Here is a 27,356-nt window from a genome sequence, read left to right as displayed (position 1 = left end):
AAGTGTCTGATATCATCCCTCCCATCTTCACCCGCGCTGTGGCCTGACTATACAAAAGAGATGTCCAATCTACAAAGCCATCTCCCAATCCAAATTGCTGCACGACTTGGAACAAATATGGCCACTCCAAGCTATCAAAGGCCGTCTCAATATCTATTGCCAAGACAGCAGCAGTCGATTTGTGATATTTTTCAGCCTCTAAAATATTAATGAGGCGCAGTACATTCTGAGCCGTATTCCGTGTTGTTATAAACCTCGCTTGATCCGTGTGTATTAATTGGACCATATATGGGAGCAGGCGGGTCGCCAAAATCCGATTTAAGATTTTATAATCCGTGGTCAGCATTGATAACAGGCGATAGGCGGTCCTATCATGGGGAGGCTTCCCCGTTGTTAGCAATGGTATAATTAACGCCTCTCGATTGGTGGCAGGCAAGAGGCGCTCCTTTCTCGCAGCATTATACAGTGTCACTAATCTAGGGGCCAACAGGTCGACATACGCACTATAAAATTCCACCGGGAGGCTGTCCACACCAGGGGTGTTTTTCCGGGCCATATGCTTAATCACGCCACAGACCTCTCCCAGGGTAATGTCCTGACCCAACAACTCCGCCCTCTCACTATCTAGCGCTGGAAGATCTGCCGCCTCCAGAAACTCCTGAATGGCCTCTTCGCCAGGGGCCACCTTGCTTTGATATAGATTATTATAATAAGCAAAGAACAGGTCATTTATCCCCTGCTGTGTATAGTGGGCCTCCCCATCTGGGGCATGGAGTTCTAAAATGACCGTCCTTCTTTGTGCTGGATTAGCTAGCCATGCCAATAGCGCCCAACTTATCGCGCTCTGCATGCACCCGCGTAGCGTATTTTATTTAGCCAAAGCAGCGCAACCGCTCCACCTGCATTGCGACCTCTTCCCTTGCTGCTAGTAAGTCTTGTTGGCGATCTGGATGTTCAGGCCTCTCCCTTTTAGCTTCCCGCAATTGTTGATCCACCCTCTCTAAATCTTGCAATAGCACTCTACACACTCCCAGCTTATACGCTATGCAATGCCCCCGTATTACACTTTTAAAAGCGTCCCATTCCACCGCCAGCGATGAGGCAGTACCAGTGTTATTCTGAAAATAATCAGTAATGCCAGTTCCCACCACCTCACAAAATGTTTGATCCTCCAACAATTCTGGGTTTAAGCGCCAAGTCAGGATTTTGGGGCGATTAGGCAATAAATTCACACGTAATAATAATGGATTATGATCAGATAGCGTTCTAGTGAGGTATTCGCTGTGCTGCACTACAGCATGTTTGTCAGGAGAGCAAAGCATTGCATCAAGCTGAACATGGAGGTCGTGCATAGCAGAAAAGAACGAATAATCCCGGGGGGTCTGGTGGTGCGCCCTCCAGGTGTCTATCAGTCCCGATCTATCCTGCCATTCCCGCCTAATCCTTGAGAAAGCATGGGTGGGTGTGTCCGGAGGGGAGGGTGAGATCTATCCAGCAGGGTATCCGTGACAGAATTGAAATCCCCACCCATAAATACTGACCCAGTTAAAAATGGAGCGAATTTCCCAGACAATTGCTTGAAAAAGCCCGCTTGTTCCGTGTTAGGTGCATATTTGCTGCCCAGCACTACATCCCTACCATTCAGCCAAACTGCTACCAATATGTAACGGCCCTCAGCATCCTTCAGTTGACGAGTGGGCTGAAAAGGGACACCCGCCCTGACCCATATCAAGACCCCTCGTGCAAAGGCAGAGTAAGTTGTGCAAAAAACCTGCCCTCTCCACCTACGCTGCAATGCCACATTTTCTTTTGGTGCTATATGTGTTTCCTGAAGAAAAGCCAGTTGGATTCCCCTACGGACTAGTACGTGTGTATTTTATGTCTCTGTGACATGGTGTGCATACCCCTGGCATTCCAAGATAGACATTTGAAATCATATATCGAACCCATGGTGTTGGTCTGCACTGGCTCTGAACAGCTAGTTTTAAAAGGTTACGCCAAGTACCCTGAAACATTCCCTTGCTCAAAAAAAAAAAACAATCCCAACAACCCCGCCCCAGGACAGGTACTAAGAAACTAGTCCCCATACGAACTTACTCTAAACTTACTTCCCTATAGTAACTACAGAGGCACAATGGGGAAAAGTGGTTGCAGTCTGTCAATGACCAACAATAAGAGTATGAAGAAACGACCACTCCTATGCCCCACGTAATGCAATCCGCCCCCATCCCCGGAAGGCGTCGCACCAGCAGAAGTGTACAAACTCCCACCCCGCCTTAGCCTGCAATCAATATCACAATAAAAACAAAATACGTATAGTACTAATATCAAGAAGGAACACAACTCGTCCAGCAGGCCTGCAAAGGAAACGAATCAATAAGACATGATTAACAATATCAAAAAATATCATCAGCAGTGCCTGGGGTGACATGTGGCATCTGCAGGCCACTAGCCTGGGACTCGTCCGTGTCCGTGCCCGCAGTACATTTATCTGTCTCTGTTCCAGGCCTTGATCCCCTCTCAGGGTCCCGGAGCAGTTCTGACACTGCACATAGAGCTTCGTTTCTCTCCCTCTCTGTCTGGGAAGAGCTGGGTGTCTTCAGAGTAACAGGGCGCCATTGCGGCCTTCGCCATCGCTGAGGTAATCGTCCTGGGGGTATGCGAGCCCCAGTTTTCCCAGCCGGCCTCTTGCCTGTCTTGTAGGTTTCCAGCCAGTCCCTTGCTTCCGACGGATCCTCACAAAAGTGCGTTATACCATCAAGAATAATCCGCAGTAGAGCAGGAAACATCAAAGAATATTGAAGTCCCTCATCACGTAGAGCTCTTTTAACAGCTAGGAAAGACACACGACGGTGTTGGACCTCCAGTGTATAATCCAGAAAAATGGATACCTTGCTGCTGTTCACCGTATATGGCCCAGCTTCGCGCACTGTCTGCAGGAGGTGGTCCCTATCTTTGTAGTGGAGGAGCCTGGCCACCACCGGATGCGGAGGGCGACTCGGCACCAGCGGGCGGGCCGGAACTCGATGAGCCCTTTCCAGGGTGTAGAACTGTGTCAGCCCCTCCGGTGCTACCTTGTCGCGGAGCCAGTCCTCCAGATACTGGACCATATTGGACCCTTTCACCCCCTCCGGAAGGCCCAAAACGCGGATGTTGTTCCTCCGATTCCTTCCGTTGGCGTCTTCGGCTCTTTTCTCCAGCACCAAGAGTCTACGGGTGATGTCCCATACCTGGTCAGCAATGGACTTCTGCGCCGGCTCCAGAGTCGCCAGGGCGGTTTTGGCCTGTTCCACTCTGTCTGCCAACTTGGCGTGCTCGGCTCGCAACTGCCCCAGTCCCACCGACACTGCAGCAATGTCCTGATGCAGGGCCTTCCTTGTATCAGTGATAGCCAGGAGTATACGGGCCAATTGTTGTTGCACCCCTGCATCACCTAGCGCCTCAGGAGAAGCTGGTCCTTTCTCCTCCTGCTCCAAGTCTTCCTGATCCGATGGGGCTGCCTGATGCTTCCCCATCGCGCAGTCGTGGGGCAGAGTTGTCTCTTCAGGCCAGGGCACACCCTACTTGCAACGTTGTTCTCTCCACATCAAGCCCCACACCAACGCCCGACAATGTCCAGCAAGGCTTTATGGGGCCCGCAGTAACTGAGCCACAGGGTTTCCTGGATCACCTACTTCACTAGAAATTCAGCGGCAACCCCAGCTCGCAGGTTGATCCAAGCAAACAAACAGGCAGTGGTCCAGATCTAAATCTAGATGACCCGGGGACTGCCGGGCTCCCCACGGTATTCTTAGGCAGTCCGGGCATTGCGCGCAATAAACCAGCACGGGTCCGTGGAGGCCCCAAGTTTGTAACTTTGGCGGGCAGCCCACATGAGAGATAGTGTGGGAGGCCCCCTCCAGCTCCAATGCACAGTTCAATAAAAGGCGCGCTGGATAGCATTCACCCGCAAGCGCCCTCGATGTTGCCCGGTCTCAGGCGGGGGGCCTCTCGTGCAGCAAGTAGGCCACCTCAAGCCAAACCAGGAACCTCCGTCGTATGTGGTAATGGCCTGCATCCCTCGACCTAGCCACTGCCGCCCCTCTCGACCGATCTTAACGGGGGTCCGCCACGGGGAACAGCGGATCAGGACTTCAGGCCGTCTTAAGCCGCGGCACTACCGCTGTAGGGGCATTTTCGGGCACTCGATTCTCAGCTGTTAGCCCCCAAGACTCCCAGAACGTCGCAAGCCGGATCCGCGATCCGCGGGGCAGTCCGTGCGTGCTCTCCTCTCAAGCCGTCGCCAACTTGCCCGCCATGGCCTATATTCCCTCAGGGCCACCACCGCAGACACATACCTCAATCCGGCCAGGCAGGGGCTGCGATAACCTCCTCGGGGCTTCGCACTCTGGTGAGAGCATTCTGCGACGCTCAATGTTGCCGGGCCTCAAACGGGGGGCCTCCCATGCAGCAAGCTGGCCGCTCCAAGCCAAACCAAGAAACTCCGCCATATGGCGGTGATGATCAGCGTCCCTCGGCCCAAGCACTGCCGCCCTTCTCGGCTGATCCCTCCAGGGGTCCGCTACGGGAACCAGCAGTTCCGGGTCACAGGTCGTCCCAAGCCGTGTCGCTGCCGCTGTAGTGGTATTCTCAGGCACTCAATTCCCAGCTGTTGGTCCCCAAGACTCCCAGGGCATCCCAAGCTGGATCCGCGGGTCAGCCCGTGCGTGTTCTCCGCTCAGGCCGGCGCCATCTTGCCTTCCTCAGCCTGTAGTCCCTCAAGGCTGTCGTCGTAGCCACACACCGCAATCCGGCCAGGCAGGGGCTGCGATCTCCTCCTCGGAGTTTCGCACCACCGTGGGAGCATTCTGCAGCGTCCTCCCGGGCATAGGACAGCCGTTAACTCGGATATCTCAAGGAGCCGGTGCGGAGCTCAGAGCTCACGCGTCTGCCTCCATCAACCTGCAAACCACGCCCCCGATGATTGAGGTCATGAGTGATGTAACTGACCATGTCATGAATTATGTAATATCTGAGGTAATTAGCAGTACACTGCAGGGGCATAAGTTATAGTTAGCTCAGGTAACTATAACATCCCTATAATCTTTGTTTTTTTCAGCAAATTTCTAGTTTTTTTTAACGTTAAGTAAGATGCATATCACAATAGATGGTGGGGGGTTGGAAGCAGGGCCTGGCATTGTGCTGCCCCCACCCAAGCTTGTTGCTCCTGCCTCCCCTCCTCCTAGCCATCCATTGTCCAACTGCATGTCCCTGCTCCCTTATTACAGCCCTGTGTGGCCGTTGTCGTGCCACTGGCGTTCCCGCCTTCTCTGAACAGTTAGCTTGCTGCCCCATCTACCTCCTCCCTATCCTCTGTTGTCTGAATCCATGCACTAGCCTCCTCCCTCCGGCCATGCATGGTCCGATGTGCTGCCACTGCCCTCCATTTAGCATGATGTCCCAGTCCACTCCTCCTGCCCTCCATTACCCGAATTCTATGCCCCGTCATTGACCTCCTGCTTAGCCTCTATACTTAGCTTTCTGCCCCTAATCTCCTTCCCCCCTAATCTCCTTCCCCCTGCCCTCCGATGTCTGTGTGCATGCCCCTGCTCCATCCTTTTTGCCCACCATGGACCTGCCCCTCCTATCTACTCTGAGTGTTCTGTTGAGCTGCCACTCCCCTCCCTCCTGCCTAGCATTGTCAGATGACTGTAACCTGTCCCTGCCACCTCCACCCTGCCTGTCCACGTTCCATGCCCCTATCCCCTTCCTCCTGTCCTCCATGGTCCATTTTACTACCACACCCTTCTGCCCTCCCTGGTCTGTAGTGCTGCAACTGCTCCTCCTGCCTGCCCGTCATGGCCATTGTGCTGCCACTAACCCTCCCGCTTGCCATGCATGGTCTTCTGTGCTGCCACGGCCCCTCCCACCTTCCCTGTGTTGTGGTAAATAATTTAATTACCGGTACTTAATTTGATGCGGAAAATCTATAATAATAGCTCAGTAAAATAAGAGGCAGAATCCGTGGTATTAGAGGTTCGGAATGGGCTTTATTCCAAAATCAATTCGAATTGATGGACTCCATATTCCATCACCACGAAGGTTCAGGAAGTGAAGGACCATACTTTATTGACAGATAATCATATTTATAGAAGAGGAATTATAGTGAAACAGATGCAGGAGGCGTAACAGTTGATAACAAAGATAAAACATACATGCGTAACTAAAATGGGTGTAACTAGGCGTAACTAAAGAACGTCATTAGGTATGATTTCATAAATGGGTGGTTCCATGAAAGAATTTCGCAATGTCAGCAAAAATACTTGGCAGAGATGCGCGCGCAGCAGCATGACGTGTGATTGACGTGCAACTAGGGGGTGAAGGGGACTTGACATTTAGCTCTACATGTGGAGACAGAAGTCTGGGGTTATGTCAACCTAATCCCAAATCATATCTAACATCCTATGTTTAAAGAACTGTGTTATCCAAAAGGAGAGGTCTCTTAGGATAGAATCTTATTCTATACTGACTATACTGACTGCTAGTGCGTGTACAAGCATCTAAGTGTCTACACTAGATGCGAGGGGGTAGGAATATTCCATGGTAACAGGCTATGAATTACTTGCATGAGGGCTGCGAGGCCTGGCCCTTTGCACGGAAGCTGGAAGAATGTTTACCTAAACTACTAGACAGGAATGCATCGGATGAGGAGCGGAGCAGAGCAGATAATCTTGAAGGTGAAATACAGTTTTTGGCAGGCAGATAGGCCGACAGGCCGAGTCAGGCACCGTTAGCTGCGCAGGGAGTAGGACAAAGTTCATGGATACAGATGCGAGCTCAGACTGGAGCTTTCAGAGGCAGAAGGCAGGAAAAGGCTTAATGGCAGAATCAGGGCCTACTCGCCTGGACTGTAAAATGGGATAAATGAATCATATAAAGCCGGTGGCCTTTCATACTTAGGAATAGAATATCCGGCCCATTCATGGCGGATCTGAAAGAGGACATGTTGACGGTGGACGCACATGTGTTTGCGTCTTCATAACTGGAACTGGAGGGAACATACATGTACTTGTGATTTATACATGAAACCGTTGGGGTCCAAGATAGGGGACATAACTGATCATAAAAATCCATATTTCCACATTCCCTCCTTGTCCCCTACTTGCCCTTAAGAGATATCAATCTTCATCAATCCGTTGATCTGTTCATATAACATCATTTGTTCTTCTTTCTTCTTCCGGAATCTCGAATGAAAACTTGGATGTGGGATACACGAGGTGGCACATAGACCACAAATCGCTGGCCCACATTGTAGACATAAGCAGCAACTGAATAGTATGAGAAAGCCAATACCTAGGAAGGAGAGCATTCTCCATCCCCAGGCTGACAACACGCCCCAGAACCAACCGGACCAAGTCCAGGTGCCTGGATTCTGGTGTATCTGGCTTACAATCTTATGAAGGCGGGTTATGGCTTTATATACAGACGGCGAATTTTCTGGTATGAAAATGCAACAACTTGATCCGATTACCCTACAAGCTCCGCCCCTATCGGCCAGGATGACGTCAAGGACAAGACGATTTTGAAGCACAACAATCCGCATAGCAGACTGCTCTTCTGTTAAATTGCCTAAGGCGGAAATAGTTTCGTTCACTACTGCTTCAAGGGTTCTGGTTAATCTACGTATCAGCTTACTATTAGTGACTGTACCTATATAAGGAAAGAAACCTTTATTGAAATCTGTGTATTTTTCCCATGCTGTTTCAGTGTAATCGACGATTGGGAGATCTCTCTGCTGTCTATTGTGTACTAAATGAGTATTTCTATGATAATCAGGAGGAGCTAAGAAAACAGGTGGCAGAAGGAATGCTATGTAACAGGTACCATCCCAATCTAAAGGTAGGCGTATATATGCGGTCTGGCCACATATAAAGTAGGAATGACGAGAAGCTCTAAATGTAGACTTGCCTTGATCACTGAATTCTATTACAGTGGTGCATCTACTATGGCCCATATGTATGGAACCATTCTTTCTTACACATAATTCACCTTTAACTGGAAATACTGACATAGCAGGCAAAATTGGTGCAGTTTCGGATTCAACATTCAGGATCATGAGATTAAGGGTGAAATTACCTAATCCATATACTTCATTTTCTAGATCAGTTCCTGTTCTTTTGGGAAGTCCCTCCTTGTTAGGGTAACAGACTTTAAGCAAAACTAAGTTCAGGTTTCCCCATACCCAGTTGTCTTGATAAGCTACTGAGTTTGAATCTAAGGAATTAATTAAACTAAACCATGCTCCACAGGAGCCATTGTGTGTGAACGGATATGGAAAGAGAGGCAGAATTCCCTTATAGTTCTGATAGGGAGGGAGTCGGCCACATATCCAACAATTTGTAGCATTGCTAGCCTGATGGGAATGATGTAACATACTAATAAAAGTGTTATTGTGCAGCGCAAATCTATATGACAACTCATGCGGGGGTAATTCACTAAAAGAATGTTCAGCAGTAACATTGTAAACATGTTTAGAAATAGGATAATATATGTGCAACAATATACTTGCAGCGATTATTAAAAGACATAAGAAAAACAAAATTAATAACGTCACTGTGCAATGACTACGCAGTGATTTACAGTACGCATGTTTTTTCAACTGCATTTGATTATTTCTTTCTCTATTCCGGTCCAGAGGATACATGTCAGAGACAAATTCGACCGATTCACCTTGGAGAGGACTTAAACAATCAAATTGTCTGACTGACTGGACCGTAGTTTTAGTCTATATAGTTCTGAGTTCGATTGTTCAACCAAAGGGAGCTTTGAGTCTGTCTTTGAGGAAATACAGGGTTTAGTCTCTATATCGGATGGTAGTCCATAAAATTTCTTGATATGACTTGAATGTATCCAGCCTTTGCGACCTTCGATCTTCACGGCGGTCCTCGTGGTGAGCAGTACTAGTTGAGGCGATTTCCACCTAGGATCCAGCTGAGTCTTCCGGTCAAAATTCCTCACTAACACCAGGTCCCCGGGAACTACGTCATGGGGTTTCACCTCGGTGTTGTCGGGAAAGGCTGCAGCTACCTGTGAACGACAAGATTGTAGTGCAGACATCAAGGAAGCCAAGTAAACTGTCAGCATTTTACAGTCAACATCAGTTATTTTGCGTGGTATAGGCGTCCCCCACATATTTGGTGGTCTACCGAAGATCACCTCATAAGGGGATAGCCCTGTTCGAGAATGTGCTACCATTCTCATGTAAAAGAGTGCAACTGGTAAGGCTACTACCCAGTCGACACCTTTCTCTCTACATATTTTGGACAATCTAATTTTCAGAGTTTGATTATGTCGTTCCACGAGACCTGCTGCCTCGGGGTGTCGGACACAATGAAATCTCCATTGATAGCCTAACAAAAGTGAAACGTGTTTCATTAGTTCGGATGAGAACGGCTGGCTGTTATCTGAGTAGACAACACGTGGTAAACCGTACCGTGGGAAGAATTCTCGAACTAACTGTTTGGCAGTAGTCGGGGCAGTGTAATCTGAAACCGGGTATGCCTCTGTCCAACGTGACAGAGCACAGACAACTACGAGAACATATTTGAATCCTCGACATCGTTCCATCTGGATATAACCCATCTGGAGGACTTCAAAAGGGTGATCAGGAGGCTGAAATCCACCCTGTTCTACGGGAATGCTTTTACCTGGGTTAAACTGACAACAGATCATACAGGTACGAACTTTTTGTTTAGCTGCTGCTCGTAAATGTTTGTTGAACCAAATGTGTTGAATGCTGTCTAGCATAGCTTTTTCTCCTAGGTGCGCTGGACTATGTATTGTATTAATGATAATTTGGACCATTGAGTCGGGAAGAAACCATACAGATTTTTCCTTCGTCATCCATCCTTGATCCGTTTGGATCCCTCCTAATTCAGTCCATTTCTTTATTTCGTCTGGTGTAGCATGTGTCTGTATGTCAATTACGTCAAGAGCGGGATCCTTAACCATCATGCACTGTGTTGGTGTCGGAACTATTGTCTTTGTCATGTCAGATGTGTGAGTTTGAGCAGTCTGTTTAGCTGTTCTGTCAGCTAGGTCATTGCCTTGGGAAATGATATCAGTAACTTTCGTATGAGCTTTACATTTCATAATTGATATTGCAGCGGGTAGATGTATTGTATCTAATAAGGCATGAATGAGGGGTCCGTGCTGAATGTGGGCACCGTGAGAAGTTAAATAACCTCTCTCTCGCCACAGCACGCCGAAGTCATGTACAACTCCGAATGCATAACGTGAATCAGTGTATATGTTGACTTTCTTATTTGTGGCTTGAATACAGGCTTGTGTCAGAGCGATGAGCTCTGCTGCTTGAGCTGACAAGGTATTAATACGATTTGTTTCAATGACTTCAGTGTCTGTTGTGACTGCATACGCGGCCACTAGCTCTCCTGTACTTGTTCTCATACATGAACCATCTACATACAACGTCAGGTCTGAATCTGACAATGGGACGTCTGTCAAGTCTTGTCTGGGTTTCGTCGTGATAGTAATAACTTCAATACAATCATGTGCTAGTGGGTCTGTTCCGTTTACTGGCAAAAGTGTGGCAGGATTCAATGTACTACAACGTCTGATTTCTATGTGTGGCTGAAACAATGTTAGTTCGTAACCGGTGAGTCTTGCTATAGTCAAGTGTTGTGTTTGCGTGCGGTTCAAGAGAACCTCTACTGCGTGTGGTACTTGTACTGTCAATTGATGTCCTAACACTATGGCATCGCTTTGTCTGATTGCTAAAGCTGTCGCTGCCACTGATTTCAGGCACGCAGGCAGAGCCTGAGCTACGGGATCTAATGTACTAGAAAAATAAGCACATGGTTTGTGTGCTCCTGCTTGTTCCTGTGTGAGTACTGACAAGGCAGTACCTTCGCGTTCTGTAACAAAGAGTGTAAACTGTTTACTGTAACATGGTATTGCTAGGACAGGTGCTTGACATAAAGCTTTCTTTAAGTTTTCAAAGGCGTGTGCATGTTCCTGAGTCCAAGGGAGGACAGTCGATGTGGCTGCCTCCTGTGTTGTCAACTGAATGAGTGGTTTTGCTAGAAATGCATACTGAGGGATCCACTGCCTACAATATGAAGTGAGGCCTATAAAAGCCCGCACCTCCTTTTGTGTCTTGGGTATTGGCATGTTAGCAATTAACTGGATGCGATCTGGTGTAAGCTGCCTTCCCTCCTTGGACAGCGAGTGACCAAGGTAAACAACTCGCTGAACACAGAATTGCAGCTTAGAAGGGGACACCTTGTGCCCCTTTTCGGCCAAAAATTGTAAAACCGTCAGTGAGGCTTTTTCACATTCAGATTCGCTTCTAGCGGTGATCAGCAGATCATCGACATATTGAAGCAGGGCAGTGTTGACTGGCATGTGGATACTGTCAAGTTCTCGTTTCAGTGCTTGGCTATAGATGCTGGGGCTTTCTGTGAATCCTTGAGGTGCGCGTGTGAATTTAAAGCTTCGTCCATTTAAACTAAATCCGAACAAGTATTGGCTTTCCGGATCTATTGGGACGCTGAAAAAGGCATTCTTGAGATCAATTACAGTAAAGAATGTTGCTTCGGAATCAATGGCAGTCAGTAATGAAGAAATGTCTGGGACTACGGGGTATTGTGGTACAATACATTTATTTAATTCGCGCAGATCAATAACCAATCGATATACTGGCGGGGCTTTTGGATTAGTTCGTTTAAGAATCGGAATTATCGGGGAATTACATACATTGGAGTCGGTTTCCACAACCACTCCTTGGGTAATAAGCTCGTCAATGATTTGCAGTAAAGCCAATACAGCATCTGTGGGTAACTTGTATTGTCGCATTCGTGGTAGTACCACTCCTGTCTTTAGTGTGACTCGATATGGTGTAATGTTCATGCAACCAACATCTGTAGGGCCTTGTGCCCATAAATGTGCGGGTAAAGTCTGCAGTCGGTGATCCATGTCTCGGGACACGTAGTGCCCTTTGAAATCACGTAAAAACAATCTTACTCCTTCCGGAGAACAACATATTATAGCTCCTAGAGCTTTCAATGTTTTTACACCTAACAGGTTTTCTGGACATGATTTAGTAAGCAATAAATCTGTAGTTCGTGTCAAAGGACCAATCGTAAGTGGAAGAGGCTGTGATACCTCATTAATGATAGGTTTTCCTGAAAAACCAAGGGAAATATTCTGTGAGCCTGAGAGGGGTGCCCCTGGAACTTCACTACGTTTTATGGTTGTTCGGCTTGCCCCTGTATCAAGTAAAAATTTTCTGTCTTGGCCTAATAATTCACTGTGTACATAAGGTCCTTCTTGATCTACAGGGACCTCAATAAGGGGTAAGCCAACTTCCCTCTCTAGGCTGTTTCACGAGTATCGTTGATAATCAGGATAGTCATACTGTGCGGTCTGGTACATCTGTTGTGTCGTTGTCTGTGTGGCAGCAATAGGCTGCGGTGGTGGAGCTGGCATAGACTGTTGCGGAGCTGGCATGGCCTGTGCATGCTGCGGGGCTCCTTGTTGGTTCTGATCCTGTCTAAGTGGCCGTGGTCTTTCTTTTGTATTACCTATGGCGATATTATGTTTTAAAACTGGACAATCGTGTACATAATGACCTGGCTGTTTACAATAGTTGCATGTCCCTTTTACAGGACCTGATGCAACACTGGACTGTGTCATACCCTTTTTATGACCGTCAGCTGGAACTGTCTGGGAAACTAGCATTTTCATTTTCGTGTCTTTCATGCGTCTTTGTTCATGTTCTTGTTCCTCTCTAATTCTATTGTGATGGTACTGTAACATTTGTAACATTTGTGACGGAGTGTTACCTTGCCAGGTACTCTCGAATTTCAATACTCTATTCTTAACTTGGGGCAAGGAATTTTCAACTAATTTTGTCACAAACAGATGTGGATACGATTCGCTACTTGCTTTTATTCCACTATTTATACCAAAACATTTTTCGAATCGGGCATAGAAATCACTAGTGTCCTCATCTTGCTTTTGTTTACAGGCTGAGATTGCACCCCAGTCTTCTTTTTTCGTAGTTAATAAACGTGGCAGTACCTGTACTAGTAAACTTGGTAGTGTTTTGGTCTTGTCCCCAAGCCCTGAACCTGGACCTCGAGCTTTTTCATCGTTTTCTAATGCTGTCCAATCTATCTTTTGGTCTCCCACCTCCCAATCCTTTTCCTTGAGTTTTTCGTAAATGCCCGCAGGCATTAATACCTTTAATATTTTCATAATGTCGGGATAGGTATACTCTCCCATGAGCAACATGTCTTTAATTTCACGGTGGAAACCCGCTGGGTCTTTGTCATGACTGGGTACCACTTTCTTCATTTCTAATAGTTCTATTTTAGATATGGGTGTGTATACAAACACACGTTTAAACTGATTGTCATCACCTTTTATCGGGTGCACTTCGCGTAAGGGATTCTGTCTATCCATATAATACGTCGTTCTTTCCTTGATGGGCAGTGAGACATGTTCGGGGCATACAAAAAGGATGTACTGCTTTCTGGATTCTAGTATTTCTCTAATTAACTCAGTACCTGAACCTCTCCATTTATTCGTGAGTAATTCAGTCAATATATCAGGTAAGGGACCAGGATCGGAGTGTTGGCTTTTATATAATATAAGGAGTTGTTGAATCATATAGATACCAGCTAAACGCTGTTCATCTGGGGTGAGGTTCAAAAACGTGTGTGCTAGTGTATCATCACTATATTTTCCGGGACTGTCAACCCAGTGAACGGCTGACCTGGCTAATTCTTGTTCGTCCATAGAATCGAGTATATGATAACCCCTTCGTTCTCGGAGTAATTTGTCAGCGGCTTGGAACGCATGTTCGGGGGACCTTATATTTATTATAGGTGTTTGGAAATTTCTGTTATTATCTGGACGTATCGGACGTATCGGATCAGTAAAGCATCTAGTATTATTACAATATTTCCCTCTACCTACATAGGCCATTGTTTCTAACTGTGCTGTGGGCAGTTCTAATTCTTCCCCCTCTTCCGTTTGTTCAGGCTGGTCTACTGCTAATCTTTCTTTGTGTATTCGTTCTATTTCTTTGCGGATTTTTCGGCACATAGCTATTATACTTAATCGTTTATCATGTCTCCCTTCTGATATATTCCGACTCCATGTGGTAAGAATTTGCATTTCTTCCGGATTTACTCCTGGTCGGTCTTGATTTCTGACCACACAATTTATGAGGAAACGTAACAGTTCTCCCTGTATTTCCACTTTCTGGTACTCCATGGCTCTATTAATACTTTCAGAATCTCGCCCTGACTGGACAAAATGATATATATTTTCTAAATGTGTAGTCATTCCTGGTAGTCTCCCTAAATATATTGCAGCTCGTCGGATACGTAATGATGCCAGCAGCATTTCGTCCTCTTTGCCGGGCACAGGATCATATCTACAATCTATTAGAAGTTCCTTAAGCGTGTCGGGAGTTACTAGTTTGGGCGTACGTTGGTGGGCTAATTCTTGAAAGGAAAGTTTATTTACTCTGGGTGGCGTGGAAAAAATGTTTGTTGTACCTCCTGTAGCACCGCCTGGGGTGCTGGATGTGAAAGGATTCGTTGAACGTGATATAGCAACCATAGGTGTGGGTACAGCTGTAGAAACAGATGTGCTTGCCGGAACTTGTATCGGAGTTTGTTGTTGCGGAGGTACAGACGGAGGAGGGTCTTGGCGTTGAACCCCCTCGGCAGGCGGTCTATGTGGCGCGGTATTAGCATACTCCGGAGCTGCGTCGTCTAAATAAGAAGAAAGGAAAACATCTTCTGCGGTTCTGGGATGCCCTTTGGGATGTGCTTTTATCGGAAACAATGGGGGTGGCAAGTCTTTTGGTATCTCCAGAGTAGCCTTAGGTAACCCTTCGGCCAGAAGAGGATACATACCATTCATAAGGGCATTTCTTTGTCTGTCTACTTGTTCTGATTTTACTCGAGTACCTTCTTCAATTAATAGATTTTCTCGAACTTTATTTGAATTCTCCTTACTCTTCTCTTCCTGTCTGAGTGCTTTTTCTGTACGTCTATACGATTCTTTACGCCATAATTCAATGGCATCTTTCTGTGATTGTCTAGCTTTCTTTTTCCATAATTCTTCCTCTACTTTCATGATGCAATCTGCATCCCAGGTCCCAGCTGCGGGCCACTTCTGACTTTCTGGTAATTCCTTGGTGTAGTCTGCCCATAAATCAAGAAATAATATGGCGTCTAGGCCATGTTTATGATACATGAAGTACCCTGGAGTGTCCCTAGGAGGAATGGGAACAGCTTCTTCGAGTACCCCTTTTCTAGTTTTGATCTGTCTTAATTTCGAAAAGAGCGGCATATTTGAGAACTGATCTGATACCTAATTCTGAACACGTTTTAATACAACAAAACACAATAATGAACAGTCATTCACACCACAATATGCAGAACGTATTTAAAACATTTTAACATTTAACATTTAATGAACAACAATGATGGCCATTTAGGGAACTAGTCACTAAGCATAATACTCGGCACTAACTAGGTAATTCTGGATTATATACTAGACATACTTGATATACTGCTAAACAGTACAGATACACTGCTGAAACAGTGCAGACCGGATTTGTGTACCCAAACCCGTCTTGACCGGCACAACCTATGTGCACGTCAGAACGCCTCCCCGACAATGGTACTCACCGGGTAGCTCGGAACGGAAGGCCTCGGAACTGAACTGAACTGGACTAGGACCGGACTGGACTCGACTCGAAACTTCGGAACTTCGGAACCTGGTGGGCCTCTGTATACCTCGGATCTTGCTCTCTCAGCTAGGCTCTGGTCGGGATACTTCGCACTTCTCACCGCCTCGTCTGGGTGTTGATCGCAGCCTCAGTTACCCCCGCTCGGCAGGAGGGAGATACAGGAAATCCTGTGGGTACGCGTTGTTGTCCGTCCAGCTGTGGCAGGAGACCGGGCCTGCAACGCACCTCCGGCGCGTGAGATGAGAAAGTGTCCCTGTTCGGGCGCCATATATGTGGTAAATAATTTAATTACCGGTACTTAATTTGATGCGGAAAATCTATAATAATAGCTCAGTAAAATAAGAGGCAGAATCCGTGGTATTAGAGGTTCGGAACGGGCTTTATTCCAAAATCAATTCGAATTGATGGACTCCATATTCCATCACCACGAAGGTTCAGGAAGTGAAGGACCATACTTTATTGACAGATAATCATATTTATAGAAGAGGCATTATAGTGAAACAGATGCAGGAGGCGTAACAGTTGATAACAAAGATAAAACATACATGCGTAACTAAAATGGGTGTAACTAGGCGTAACTAAAGAACGTCATTAGGTATGATTTCATAAATGGGTGGTTCCATGAAAGAATTTCGCAATGTCAGCAAAAATACTTGGCAGAGATGCGCGCGCAGCAGCATGACGTGTGATTGACGTGCAACTAGGGGGTGAAGGGGACTTGACATTTAGCTCTACATGTGGAGACAGAAGTCTGGGGTTATGTCAACCTAATCCCAAATCATATCTAACATCCTATGTTTAAAGAACTGTGTTATCCAAAAGGAGAGGTCTCTTAGGATAGAATCTTATTCTATACTGACTATACTGACTGCTAGTGCGTGTACAAGCGTCTAAGTGTCTACACTAGATGCGAGGGGGTAGGAATATTCCATGGTAACAGGCTATGAATTACTTGCATGAGGGCAACGAGGCCTGGCCCTTTGCACGGAAGCTGGAAGAATGTTTACCTAAACTACTAGACAGGAATGCATCGGATGAGGAGCGGAGCAGAGCAGATAATCTTGAAGGTGAAATACAGTTTTTGGCAGGCAGATAGGCCGACAGGCCGAGTCAGGCACCGTTAGCCGCGCAGGGAGTAGGACAAAGTTCATGGATACAGATGCGAGCTCAGACTGGAGCTTTCAGAGGCAGAAGGCAGGAAAAGGCTTAATGGCAGAATCAGGGCCTACTCGCCTGGACTGTAAAATGGGATAAATGAATCATATAAATCCGGTGGCCTTTCATACTTAGGAATAGAATATCCGGCCCATTCATGGCGGATCTGAAAGAGGACATGTTGACGGTGGACGCACATGTGTTTGCGTCTTCATAACTGGAACTGGAGGGAACATACATGTACTTGTGATTTATACATGAAACCGTTGGGGTCCAAGATAGGGGACATAACTGATCATAAAAATCCATATTTCCACAGTGTCGTCAGCTAGCTGCCCCTGACCCCCTCCCACCTTCCCTCCATGGTCTGTGTGTATGCCAATTATAGTCTCACTGTTGCTCTCCATGGTGTGTCTTGCTTCTAGTGCCCATCCTGCCTGACCTCCATGGTCATCTTGCTGCTCCTGCCCTGCCCCCTTGCCCCCAACCCTCTGTTTCCATGTGCAGACCCCTATTCCCTCCCTCCTGGCTTGTCTGTTCCATTGTAATGCCCCTGATCCATCCCTCCCTCCTGCCCTTTATGGTCCGTTATGCTGCAGCTTTCTCTCCTGTCTGTCCATTATGGTCAGCTAGCTGCCATTGCCTATTTCCCCTCTGTTCTCTGTTGTCCATGTGCATGGTCCTGTCCCTTCCCTATTGCTTTCTATGGATTGTTGTGCTGCACTCCCGTCTCGCATGCCCTGTGTGGTGTATTGTGCTGCGGCAAACCCTTAAGCCTGCCATGTATGGTCAGGTTGGTGCACCTGTCCATGTCCCTCCTGTCCTCTGTTATCAGAGTCCATGTCCCTACCCCAGTTCCTCCTGCCTTCCATGATCCAATGTACCATACTTGCTAACATTTTGAACTTGGTAAGAGGCAGATTTTGAAACAAAACTGGGGTATTGATATTCCTCATTGACTTACATTGAAAAAGAGGAGATTGTAGACAGTAGACAGATCAAATAAAGCCCATTTGGGCTTAAAAACATTGGGCGTTTCCTGGCCGAATTGGGTCTGTTGGCATGTACGGTTGTAGTACCACTGCCTCTTCCTTCTGCCCACAATGGTCTATATTGCCACAGCCTCTCTTGCCTGTCCTGTATTGTTGGTTTGTTGCCCCTGCCCCCCTTTCCACTGCCCTCCATAGTCTGTTGTGCTGCCACTGCCCTTCCTGCTTGCCCAGTGTGGTAAAATTGTTGCCTCTGCACCCTCCTACCTGCCTTCAATTTTCTGAATCCTTGCCCCTGGCCTCTGCCTCTCAACAGTATCCTAATGAACAACTAGATTGCTAATATTCTATATTTTTTACAAAAGTGTGGCACGCCTGACGTCATCTTGATGTAATCAAAACTATAACACCTAGAGCATTTCCTTTAGAAATTACATAGATGAGAGGGTCTTACTTGCATTGAAATTATGGTTAGTGCTCTAAAATACTAAAATGAGGACATATTTTCTGAGTTTTCAAATAGCGACAAAACATTTTTTTGTGTGTTATCTTTATGTTTTTTTTTTATCCAGTTGACCACTTGATTAAATGTTGCACTTAGGGGAGAGGATGTTGTGTTACTTCCAGAGCTGCAGACTTTGCAACTAGGGAACCAGGTTGGAGTTTCTGCTTCAGCTCGACATTCTGTGAGTCTGGTCAAATCACTTAATCTCCCCATGTCTACAACCAAAATGAATTTGTCCTTGTGTGATGTAACCAATGCTCATGTAAAGTACTCCAATACCTGACCAGTCTGCACTATATAAAACTGCAAAAACACAAAAAATCAAAAGTGTTTTGCACACGTCTGTCATTGGGCTACATGTGTGCTACATCTGGGTGATATTTGTGCTACATTTGGGCTATTTTGTCTCTGGCAGCCAACTTGGGAGATGTATTTGTTATGAAGTTTCCTAATCTCCTCATTTACTGCAGTCTCCCCCATAGGAAATGCTTTCAATTTTTTACTTTGATTCCATCAATAAGGCATTCAGATTGTCACACATTTGCCATTAATTTTGAATGTTAGCACTCTAGTTGCTGATTAGATCACTGTAGTAGAGGTGCTGCTCACCAGGGAAGTCTGCTGCTGGAATTGAAAGTGCATGTATCAGTCTGCATGTCAGAATTGTTTAATGAAATAGAAGAGGATTTGAGAAGTCAATCAAAATGTGCCCTAATTGTTCTTTCTTCAGTACTAATCCTAATTTCTATGGCAAAATGAACCCCCTCATTATGTTTCTTTTTAAATTAAATGTTTTAAGAGTTACCACTTTATTCCAATCAAGATGGCTTCAGGTGTGCAATGCTTTTGTCATAAGTAAGACTATTAGCGCTCTAGTTGTTCTTTAGAACACGCTGGGACATTCTATCATTGGGCTGTACGTGGGCTACATCTGGGTGATATTTCTGCTACATTTGGGCTCTTTTGTCTCTAGTGGCCATCTTGGGAGACTTTTTTTGTTATGAAGTTTCCTAATTTCCTCATCTACTACAGTCTCCTCAATACGAAATACTTTCAGTTTTTTACTTTGATTCCATCAAGAAGGCATTCAGATGTGTCACACATTTGCCATAATTTCAGAATGTTAGCACTCTAGTTGCTCATTAGATCACTGTAGTAAAGCTACTGCTTACCAGGGAAGTCTGCTGCTGGTATTCAAAGTGCATTTTTCAGTCTGCATGTCAGATTTTTTTTATGTAATAGAAGAGGATTAGAGAAGTCAAAATGTGCCCTAATTTTTCTTTCTGCAGCACTAATCATAATTCCTATGGCAAAATGAACCCCCTCATTTTGTTCCTTTGCAAATTAAATGTTTTAAGAGTTACCACTTTATTCCAATCAAGATGGCTTCAGGTGTGCCATACGTTTGTCATAAATAAGACTGTGAGCTCCTTAGTTGTTCTTTAGAACACTCTGGGACAGTATTTCCCAAACTGTGGTCCGCGGACCTCCAGGGGTCAGTGACACATTCCCAGGGGGTCCGCAAGCAGCAGTTTTAAAAGCACTTCAAAGTTCCTTGAGTAATCTGTAGTTTTCGGGCGACAATAAAAGTGTCAAGATAACATCCAGTGATTAATGTACCTGCTGGAGAGAGATGCGTGTTTTGTTCAGTAGCAGGTTTGACTCATCTAAGGTAGTGCAGAGGGTTAATATGCCTGCTGCAAAGAACGTGTACCATGCATTAAAAAAAAAAAAAAACAGTAGTTTATGTGCATAGCTCAGTGGGTTACTGCTTTTGTCACAGAGATTTTTTTGTTATTGTGCAGTTTATGAGTTACAATCATAATCTAGCACAGTGTTTCCCAAACTGTGGTCTGCGGACCTCCAGGGGTCAGTGACACATTCCCAGGGGGTCCGCAAGCAGCAGTTTTAAAAGCACTTCAAAGTTCCTTGAATAATCTGTAGTTTTCGGGCAACAATAAAAGTGTCAAGATAACATCTAGTGATTAATGTACCTGCTGGAGAGAGATGTGTGTTTTTGTTCAGTAGCAGGTTTGACTCATCTAAAGTAGGGCAGAGGGTTAATATGCCTGCTGCAAAGAACGTGTACCATGCATTAAAAAAAAAAAACAATAGTTTATGTGCATAGCTCAGTAGGTTACTGCTTTTGTCACAGAGACTTTTTTGTCATTGTGCAGTTTATGAGTTACAATCATAATCTAGCACCTTAAACTATGACCTGCCATCAAACCGCTGCATGCAAACTGCCTGGTACAAGTTAGTATGCTATCTTTTTTCCCCAGTCTTTCACAATCCTCATTTTGCCAAAAAGGTTTGTTTGGGTAGAATTAAACTATTAGAATTAAAGTCAAAGCTAACCGCTATGTTACATTCTGAATCAAGATTTTGTGCTTCTTCAGACCAAGCACTCTTAAAAAATGCTCACCAGTATGGATGACATTTGAATCCTACACCTTGAAGTCCCCTTTGCCTTATATAACATACCATTTTCTATACACTGCTTTACACATGTATGAGTTATTGTTTCTTTATGTGTGTGATGTGTAAAGTGCTCTGACACCCTACACTTGTATGAGAGATGCTATAAAACAAATGAAACACAGGTGACAGAGGGGCTATTGAGAGAAGAGAGGCACTGTTGGAGCATAATAGTGAGGGATTCATAGAAGAGCCCCAAAAAGATTGTTGTATTGGTGCATAGTAAGGTCATCATTTACTATGCTTTTAAAGCAAATAACATTTCAATATATAATGCCAAATGTGTTGCAGAATTCACAATTTTTTTCCCAAATTTTCTTGGTGGGAGAGCCCCCCAATGTTTGCCTCGCAGTGTCCAGGCTCACTCACTGCACTTAGTACTGGGAATGGTCAGACAACATTTGCTAGGGCTGCTTCGGGTATCCAGTCTGGCCCTGGCAGGAGCCTCATGCTGCGAAATAGAACCAAATATTGAAAAGTTAGTCGCCTAGATGCAGCACTAACCATCCCATTAAAAGTTTTCGATTTTGCTAACTTTTTCTATATAAAATATTAAAATCTTTGGTGATTCGAGTATTTGTTTGGTGTGCACAAGTGTGTGTTTACTTTTTTCAAACTACTGTTTTAATGTTTGAAATTTAAATCGTACAAATTGGGGGTCCTCGGCTTCCAGTAGTGACTCACTAGGGGTTCTCAGGAGTCAAAAGTTTGGGAACCACTGCTCTGGGACAATCTTTCATTGGGCTATACGTGGGCTACATCTGGGTGATATTTGTGCTACATTTGGGCTCTTTTGTCTCTGATGGCCATCTTGGGAGACTTATTTGTTATGAAGTTTCCTAATTTCCTCATTTACTACAGTCTCCTCAGTAGGAAATACTTGCAGTTTTTTACTTTGATTCCATCAAGAAGGCATTCAGATGTGTCACACATTTGCCATAAATTCAGAATGTTAGCACTCTAGTTGCTCATTAGATCACTGTAGTAAAGCTACTGCTCACCAGGGAAGTCTGCTGCTGGTATTGAAAGTGCATGTTTTAATCTGCATGTCAGAATTATTTAATGAAATAGAAGAGGATTTGAGAAGTCACTCAAAATGTGCCCTAATTGGCTTTTTGCAGCACTAATCATAATTTCTATGGCAAAATGAACCCCCTCATTTTGGTCCTTTTAAAATTAAATGTTTTAAGAGTTACCACTTTATTCCAATCAAGATGGCTTCAGGTGTGCAAAACCTTTGTCATAAGTAAGACTGTTAGCGCTCTAGTTCTTTAGAACACTCTGGGAAGCTGAAGTAGAACACAAAGGAATCAACTGACAGTCTCTGCCCTTGTTGGATGTACATGTTTTACTGAGAATGTCAGACTTCATTCTCACATGACTGAGAAAGATAGTGTGAATTTACAGACAATCTGCTCTCATTTTAGCTTCTAGATCACCTTCCAAACCTCTGTGGGAAAAGTATGAGAAATAGTTTTCTCTAAAACTTGATTCTGATATCCCAGCAGAAGGCTTTTTCACAGGGTAAAATCACCTTAGAACACACCACAATTCCTAAAATTAGTATGGTACCATCAACAAATGATTTATAATGTAACTAAAGTCTTATCACCCTTTATACGTTCTCCTTTTGGTGACCCACAAACCCCCTTCCATTCACTGCAATGCTTTTTAATGAGGTGCTATCATCTATATTGGTCCCATCAGATCTCACGATGAGATGTGTGGTTAGGCTCTGCCCAGATATATAACGTTTTTTTCCCTTTAATATTTAAAAGAAGACTGAACGGATTTACACCATTAAACAACAAGCATTTACAATGCAATAGGTCTCGCATTATTTAAGTTTGAGCTGTTGGCTTTGAAAATGATAATGTTATTTGTTTTTGTTATGGATTTGCAATTATAATTAAAGCTATTCATGTATAATGTCCAGATGTTCTAAATCTTAGATATGAGATAATATTTGTAGAAAAAGTAGTTTGTAGTAAATGTGAATAAAGTATTAGGTATGCAAATTTTTGTAGGAATATTAGGTGTGCATCTCTATTTGTCTCTTTCTGTCTTGGCATTTCTGTCAGTGCATTTCTCTTTAGGCGTCTCTGTCTGTGCCTTTTTTTATGTGCCTCTTTCTATGTGCATGTCCTACTTTGTGCAACTCACTAACTCTGTGTACCACTGTATCTATGTATGCTCTGTCTTTGCATTTCTAGCTCTGTGTATTTAATCTGTATGTACAGTCCTATCTTTCTGTGTACATCTCTGTTTTAGTATATGCTTTTGTCTTTTGCTGTGGATGTATCTGTTTTAGTGTCTGTTTGTTCTCTCATAGTGTCTTCATCTTTATCGTAGTATATGCGTTTCTCTCTCTCTCTCTTTCTGTCTATCTGCGTTGTCTCTGTATATGCTCCTCTGTGGGCGTCATCCTCCTCTGTGTGCGTCTACCTATGTGTACACTGTATTTGTGTGTATGTGTCTGACTGTATATGTTTGTTTTGTTGTTTATAGGTTTCTGTTTTTATCGCTGCCTCTGTTTCTCTTTGTCTATCTGTCTCAGTTTCAGTCTTTGTGTATGTGCCTCTGTTTTGGTGTATCTCTTTGCTTATCAGTGTCCTTTTGTGTATGTGTGTAGGATTGTATTCATGTACCTAGGTGTGGCTCTATGTATTTATATGTGTCTATCATTTTGTGTCTCGGTCTATGTGTGTCCCTGTATATTGTCTATGTGTCTATATTCTGTGTCTAGGTCTATGTGTGTCACTGTATATGTCTGTGTATCTCTGTCTATGTATGTAGCTTTGTCTCTCTGTGCTTTTGTATTGCTCTATGTGTATTTAAGTCTGTCTCTATCTGTATCTCTCTATGTATATGTCTGTGTGTGTGTGTGTGCCTTTCTGTGTTTATGTGTCTGTGTTTGTGAGCTGAGTTACATGCACAATAGAAGAGAACTAAAAAACAATTGTGTGTGTCATGCTCCTCTCTTTGCGCCTACCTATGTGTACACTGGATTTGAGTGTATGTGTCTGACTCTATATGTTATTTTTGTTGTTTTATAGGTTTCTGTCTTTATCTTTACCTCTGTTTCTCTTTCTGTCTCAGTCTTTCTGTACGTGCCTCTGGTTCTGTGTATCTCTTTCCTTGTCAGTGTCCTTTGGTGTATGTGTGTAGGTCTGTCTTTGTGTACCTAGGTGTGGCTCTCTGTATTTCTATGTGTCTGTCATTCTGTGTCTCGGTCTATGTCTGCCCCTGTATATGTCTGTGTCTCGGTGCCAGGCAGGGCCGTCTGGTAATAATGGAGTGCCCGCTCTCCAGCCCACGCAGGGGCCTCGTACCCTGCAGTGCGACGGACAAGCTGTTTTCTTTCGCTCTCCAGATAGTATCTACGTGATGAAAGGGACCCGTGTGTTTTGGTTCCTGTGGTAACGTAAACAGATAGGTGACAGAAGAGTTTAACCTGCCGGCGGAGGCACGAGCCATCACGAGCTGTCACTCGGCACCTGTCACGACGACAGCGCACACAACACACACAGTCACAGCACGCGACTTCACACACTCTGCTTCAGACAGGTGTCCAACTCACCTTTCATCCTGTCAACAGTGCGTTAAAATGCAGTGTACTGAGCATTTCGTTTCACAAATAAATGTACAATATTATACCTGTGTCTCAAAACGTGTTATTTTGGAGGTAGTAGATGAAACATTTGATGTGGCCAGAGCTGAACTTACAGCCACCCTGCAAATGACACGTGATAAAGAGAAGGGGGGTACAGCACTTACCACCACGAAGACATGACCCCGGGAACTGTCCAGAGCAGGTTGAGAAGCAGAGCTCCGCAGGCGCCCCTCGGAGAGTGGTCCATCGCACTGTGCAGGGCTCAGAAGGATGAAGGTCAAGAACGGACGACATTCCGGGCTATACCGGGCTCGGACGGAGTTGTAACAGGTGTAAGGGGCGCCCGCAGGGAAACGCTGAGCTCGGCTGGAGCGCACGCCCACTCAGGGATGCCCTTCTCTTTGGGTACCAGAGGAAGATGCTGAGCCGGCCAGGAAAGAAGCACGCACTCTCGGGTCGGCCTCCCTTCTCCTCGGGTACCAGAGGAAGACGCTTCAGCCCAGCCGGAGTGCATGCACACTCAGTTTGGAATCGCCTCTGCTCGGCCGGAGCGCATGCACACTCTGAACTGAGCTTGCCGGAGTGTACAACGCGGTCTGCCTCTGGTATCGAGGAAGATGCCGTGCTGGGCTGGCGTGCAGGACGCCGGTCCCAGGGTACACTTGGGGACGGTACTCGCACCCGGTCTTGGTTCGCCTGCCCTTAGCCACCGAGGAAGATGCTGAGCCTGGTTGAGGAGCTCTTCTCAGGTACCAGAGCAAAATGCTGAGGCCAGCGGGGGTGTGCACGCACACTGACTTGGATCGCCTCTGCTCAGGTAACCACAGTGAGATACTGAGGCTGGTTTTCCCAATTAAGCAACAAAGTGTATTAGAGCCACAAACCCACAAGGTAAAGCGATCGCAAAACCGAAAGCAATCGCTTTTATAATCTAAGAAAGCCGCGAGTGGTGCACGTGCGCGCGCTACACACATCCATATGGTTTCAATTATCGCGCCCGTGTGTGGGCACGATAATTGAAACCACATGGGCTTTGGAGCGCGTAACAGACACCAATAGGCCATGGGCGGAGCAACGCGACAGCCTATGGCCTATTGTGTGGTCTGTTTAAAAAAAACACTCATTTCAAAGCCCAATCACAGAAGACCAGAGTAAAAACACAAGCACAAGCATGTACAATTCCAGGGTCCATTTCAGAACCCCAGCGCGAGACCTAAAAAGGTCTCTTTCTGAACCAAGAGCTACCTTTCTGCCAAATGTGGTGTAATTCCGTTCAGCAGGTCGGGCTGTAGCTTTGTCTAAAGTTTCCCATGGAAATATACATGGGGAAACATGTTTTGGGGCCTCCCTTTTTTCTCGGCCCCCACTGGATGATTCACCCCGAAACTTTCAAGACCGGAGCTGACCGGAGCAGCCCACTAGTTTTGAAAATGTCGCGAAGATTCGTCAAACAACGTCAAAGTTATTGGGAAAACAAAAAACGCTTTTCCTATGGAAACTAGGTCCTAACTATAACTACCTACTGGCGGCTGCCAGTAGGTAATATATATATATAAAGTAATAGATTGCCTGTCCAGAAAGAGGCAGTCTAAGTGCCCACTGATCAAATATACAGAACTTCACCTGGTTTATGTTAGCTCAGGGTGTAGCTGCATATCTTGTTTTAGTATTTAATACTCCCTCCCCCTTTCTATGTATGTTTCTTTGAATTTCTTGCAAGATAATTAGTTCCTCTGTGTCTAAGGCCCCCTGGCATATTGTGTCTTTCTTTTATTATAAGTATACCACACCTACTAATCAGAGTCTTTAAATGTTTTAGCAGGCTATTGTTTTTCTCTGTATCCGGTACTCTTCTTGCAAGCTTCATTAAGAAATGTGAGAAGTGTTTGAGCAGACAGAGCAAACTGTTTGTGTCAGTCCTGCATTAAGCCATAATAAAGAATGGATCTGCCTTTCAAAATTTGTGTTGAAAAACCATATGGAGGAAGGATCAGTCGTCTCCCAGTGAAACGTGTTATTTCTGCATTATTTATTTTCTATTGTTTCTAGCGAATTTTCAAATGTATGTCATGGCTGAAGTGTGCTGTTTTGTCGGAGGTCTACATGAGTCTTCAAATTGAGTGTTATCTGTGTCATTCACTCATTCTTTGTTACTATTCACACATTATTTCATAGTTCCAATTTGTTCTGCCAGCACCTTCAGGATACACTCTTTCATTTCAGAAATCATGGAGGTGAAGTCGGAGCGAGTGACTGGGGAGATGTCAGCAAGCGATTCGGAAACTCTCTTTGATTCATTGAGATCAGGTAAAACTGGGAAAGATATTGGTTGAAAGCGTCAACGTGACAGGCAGCCATATTAATGTTTAACTTGCAGGTTTTCCTGTGACCTTGTTTATTTGTTGTGGTGAATTTCAGGGATTCTACATCAATACAGGAACAGGGGATAGGAGCACTGAGTGTATCCAGTGATTTTGCAGTGCTTCTGAAGGAGTATAAGAGGCCACTCATGCACAGGCCTTTGAGTGCCTGCTTTTTTGCCTCGGACCCACTTCCATTTCCAAACCCGAGGGGGTCCTAGACAGAGAATACCATGTTTTCTATGAGATCTATGTGTGTCCACCCATATTCAGGTCTTAGCCAAAAAATGTAGGTTACCAAAATGATTGGCTTTAGCGACCAGACAGGCAAGTGTAAACAAATGGTCTGGCTTTTCAAGGGGGGCTCAGTAGAGTGACCACAAAATAGAGTTTTGTAGTTTGACTTGCGGGCACCAACTCGAACTAGAAGGCAGAGTGCACTATGTCATTTTGGGGAGCCAACTAGGATTTGTACTCACCCACA

At 45.2% G+C, this 27,356-nt stretch overlaps 1 protein-coding gene across 2 annotated transcripts in view; it reads left to right on the top strand.

Moving 5' to 3' along the window:
• CLCN4 (Cl-/H+ antiporter 4) overlaps positions 1 to 27,356 on the top strand; it is a 256,887-nt gene that overhangs the window by 35,073 nt on the left and 194,458 nt on the right. The window contains exon 2 of one of the 2 annotated variants that reach the window (XM_085622190.1): positions 26,736 to 26,819. In XM_085622190.1, coding sequence (XP_085478316.1) covers positions 26,741 to 26,819 — 79 coding nt within the window. In that variant the 5' untranslated portion in view covers positions 26,736 to 26,740. Of the gene's footprint in view, positions 1 to 26,687; positions 26,820 to 27,356 lie in introns of both variants that reach the window. The other variant, XM_085622191.1, reaches the window with a different exon arrangement.

This window comes from Triturus cristatus, chromosome 8 (genome assembly GCF_964204655.1).
Source record: "Triturus cristatus chromosome 8, aTriCri1.1, whole genome shotgun sequence".
Classification (NCBI taxonomy): domain Eukaryota; kingdom Metazoa; phylum Chordata; class Amphibia; order Caudata; family Salamandridae; genus Triturus; species Triturus cristatus.
This window is presented reverse-complemented; position numbering and strand designations above follow the sequence as displayed.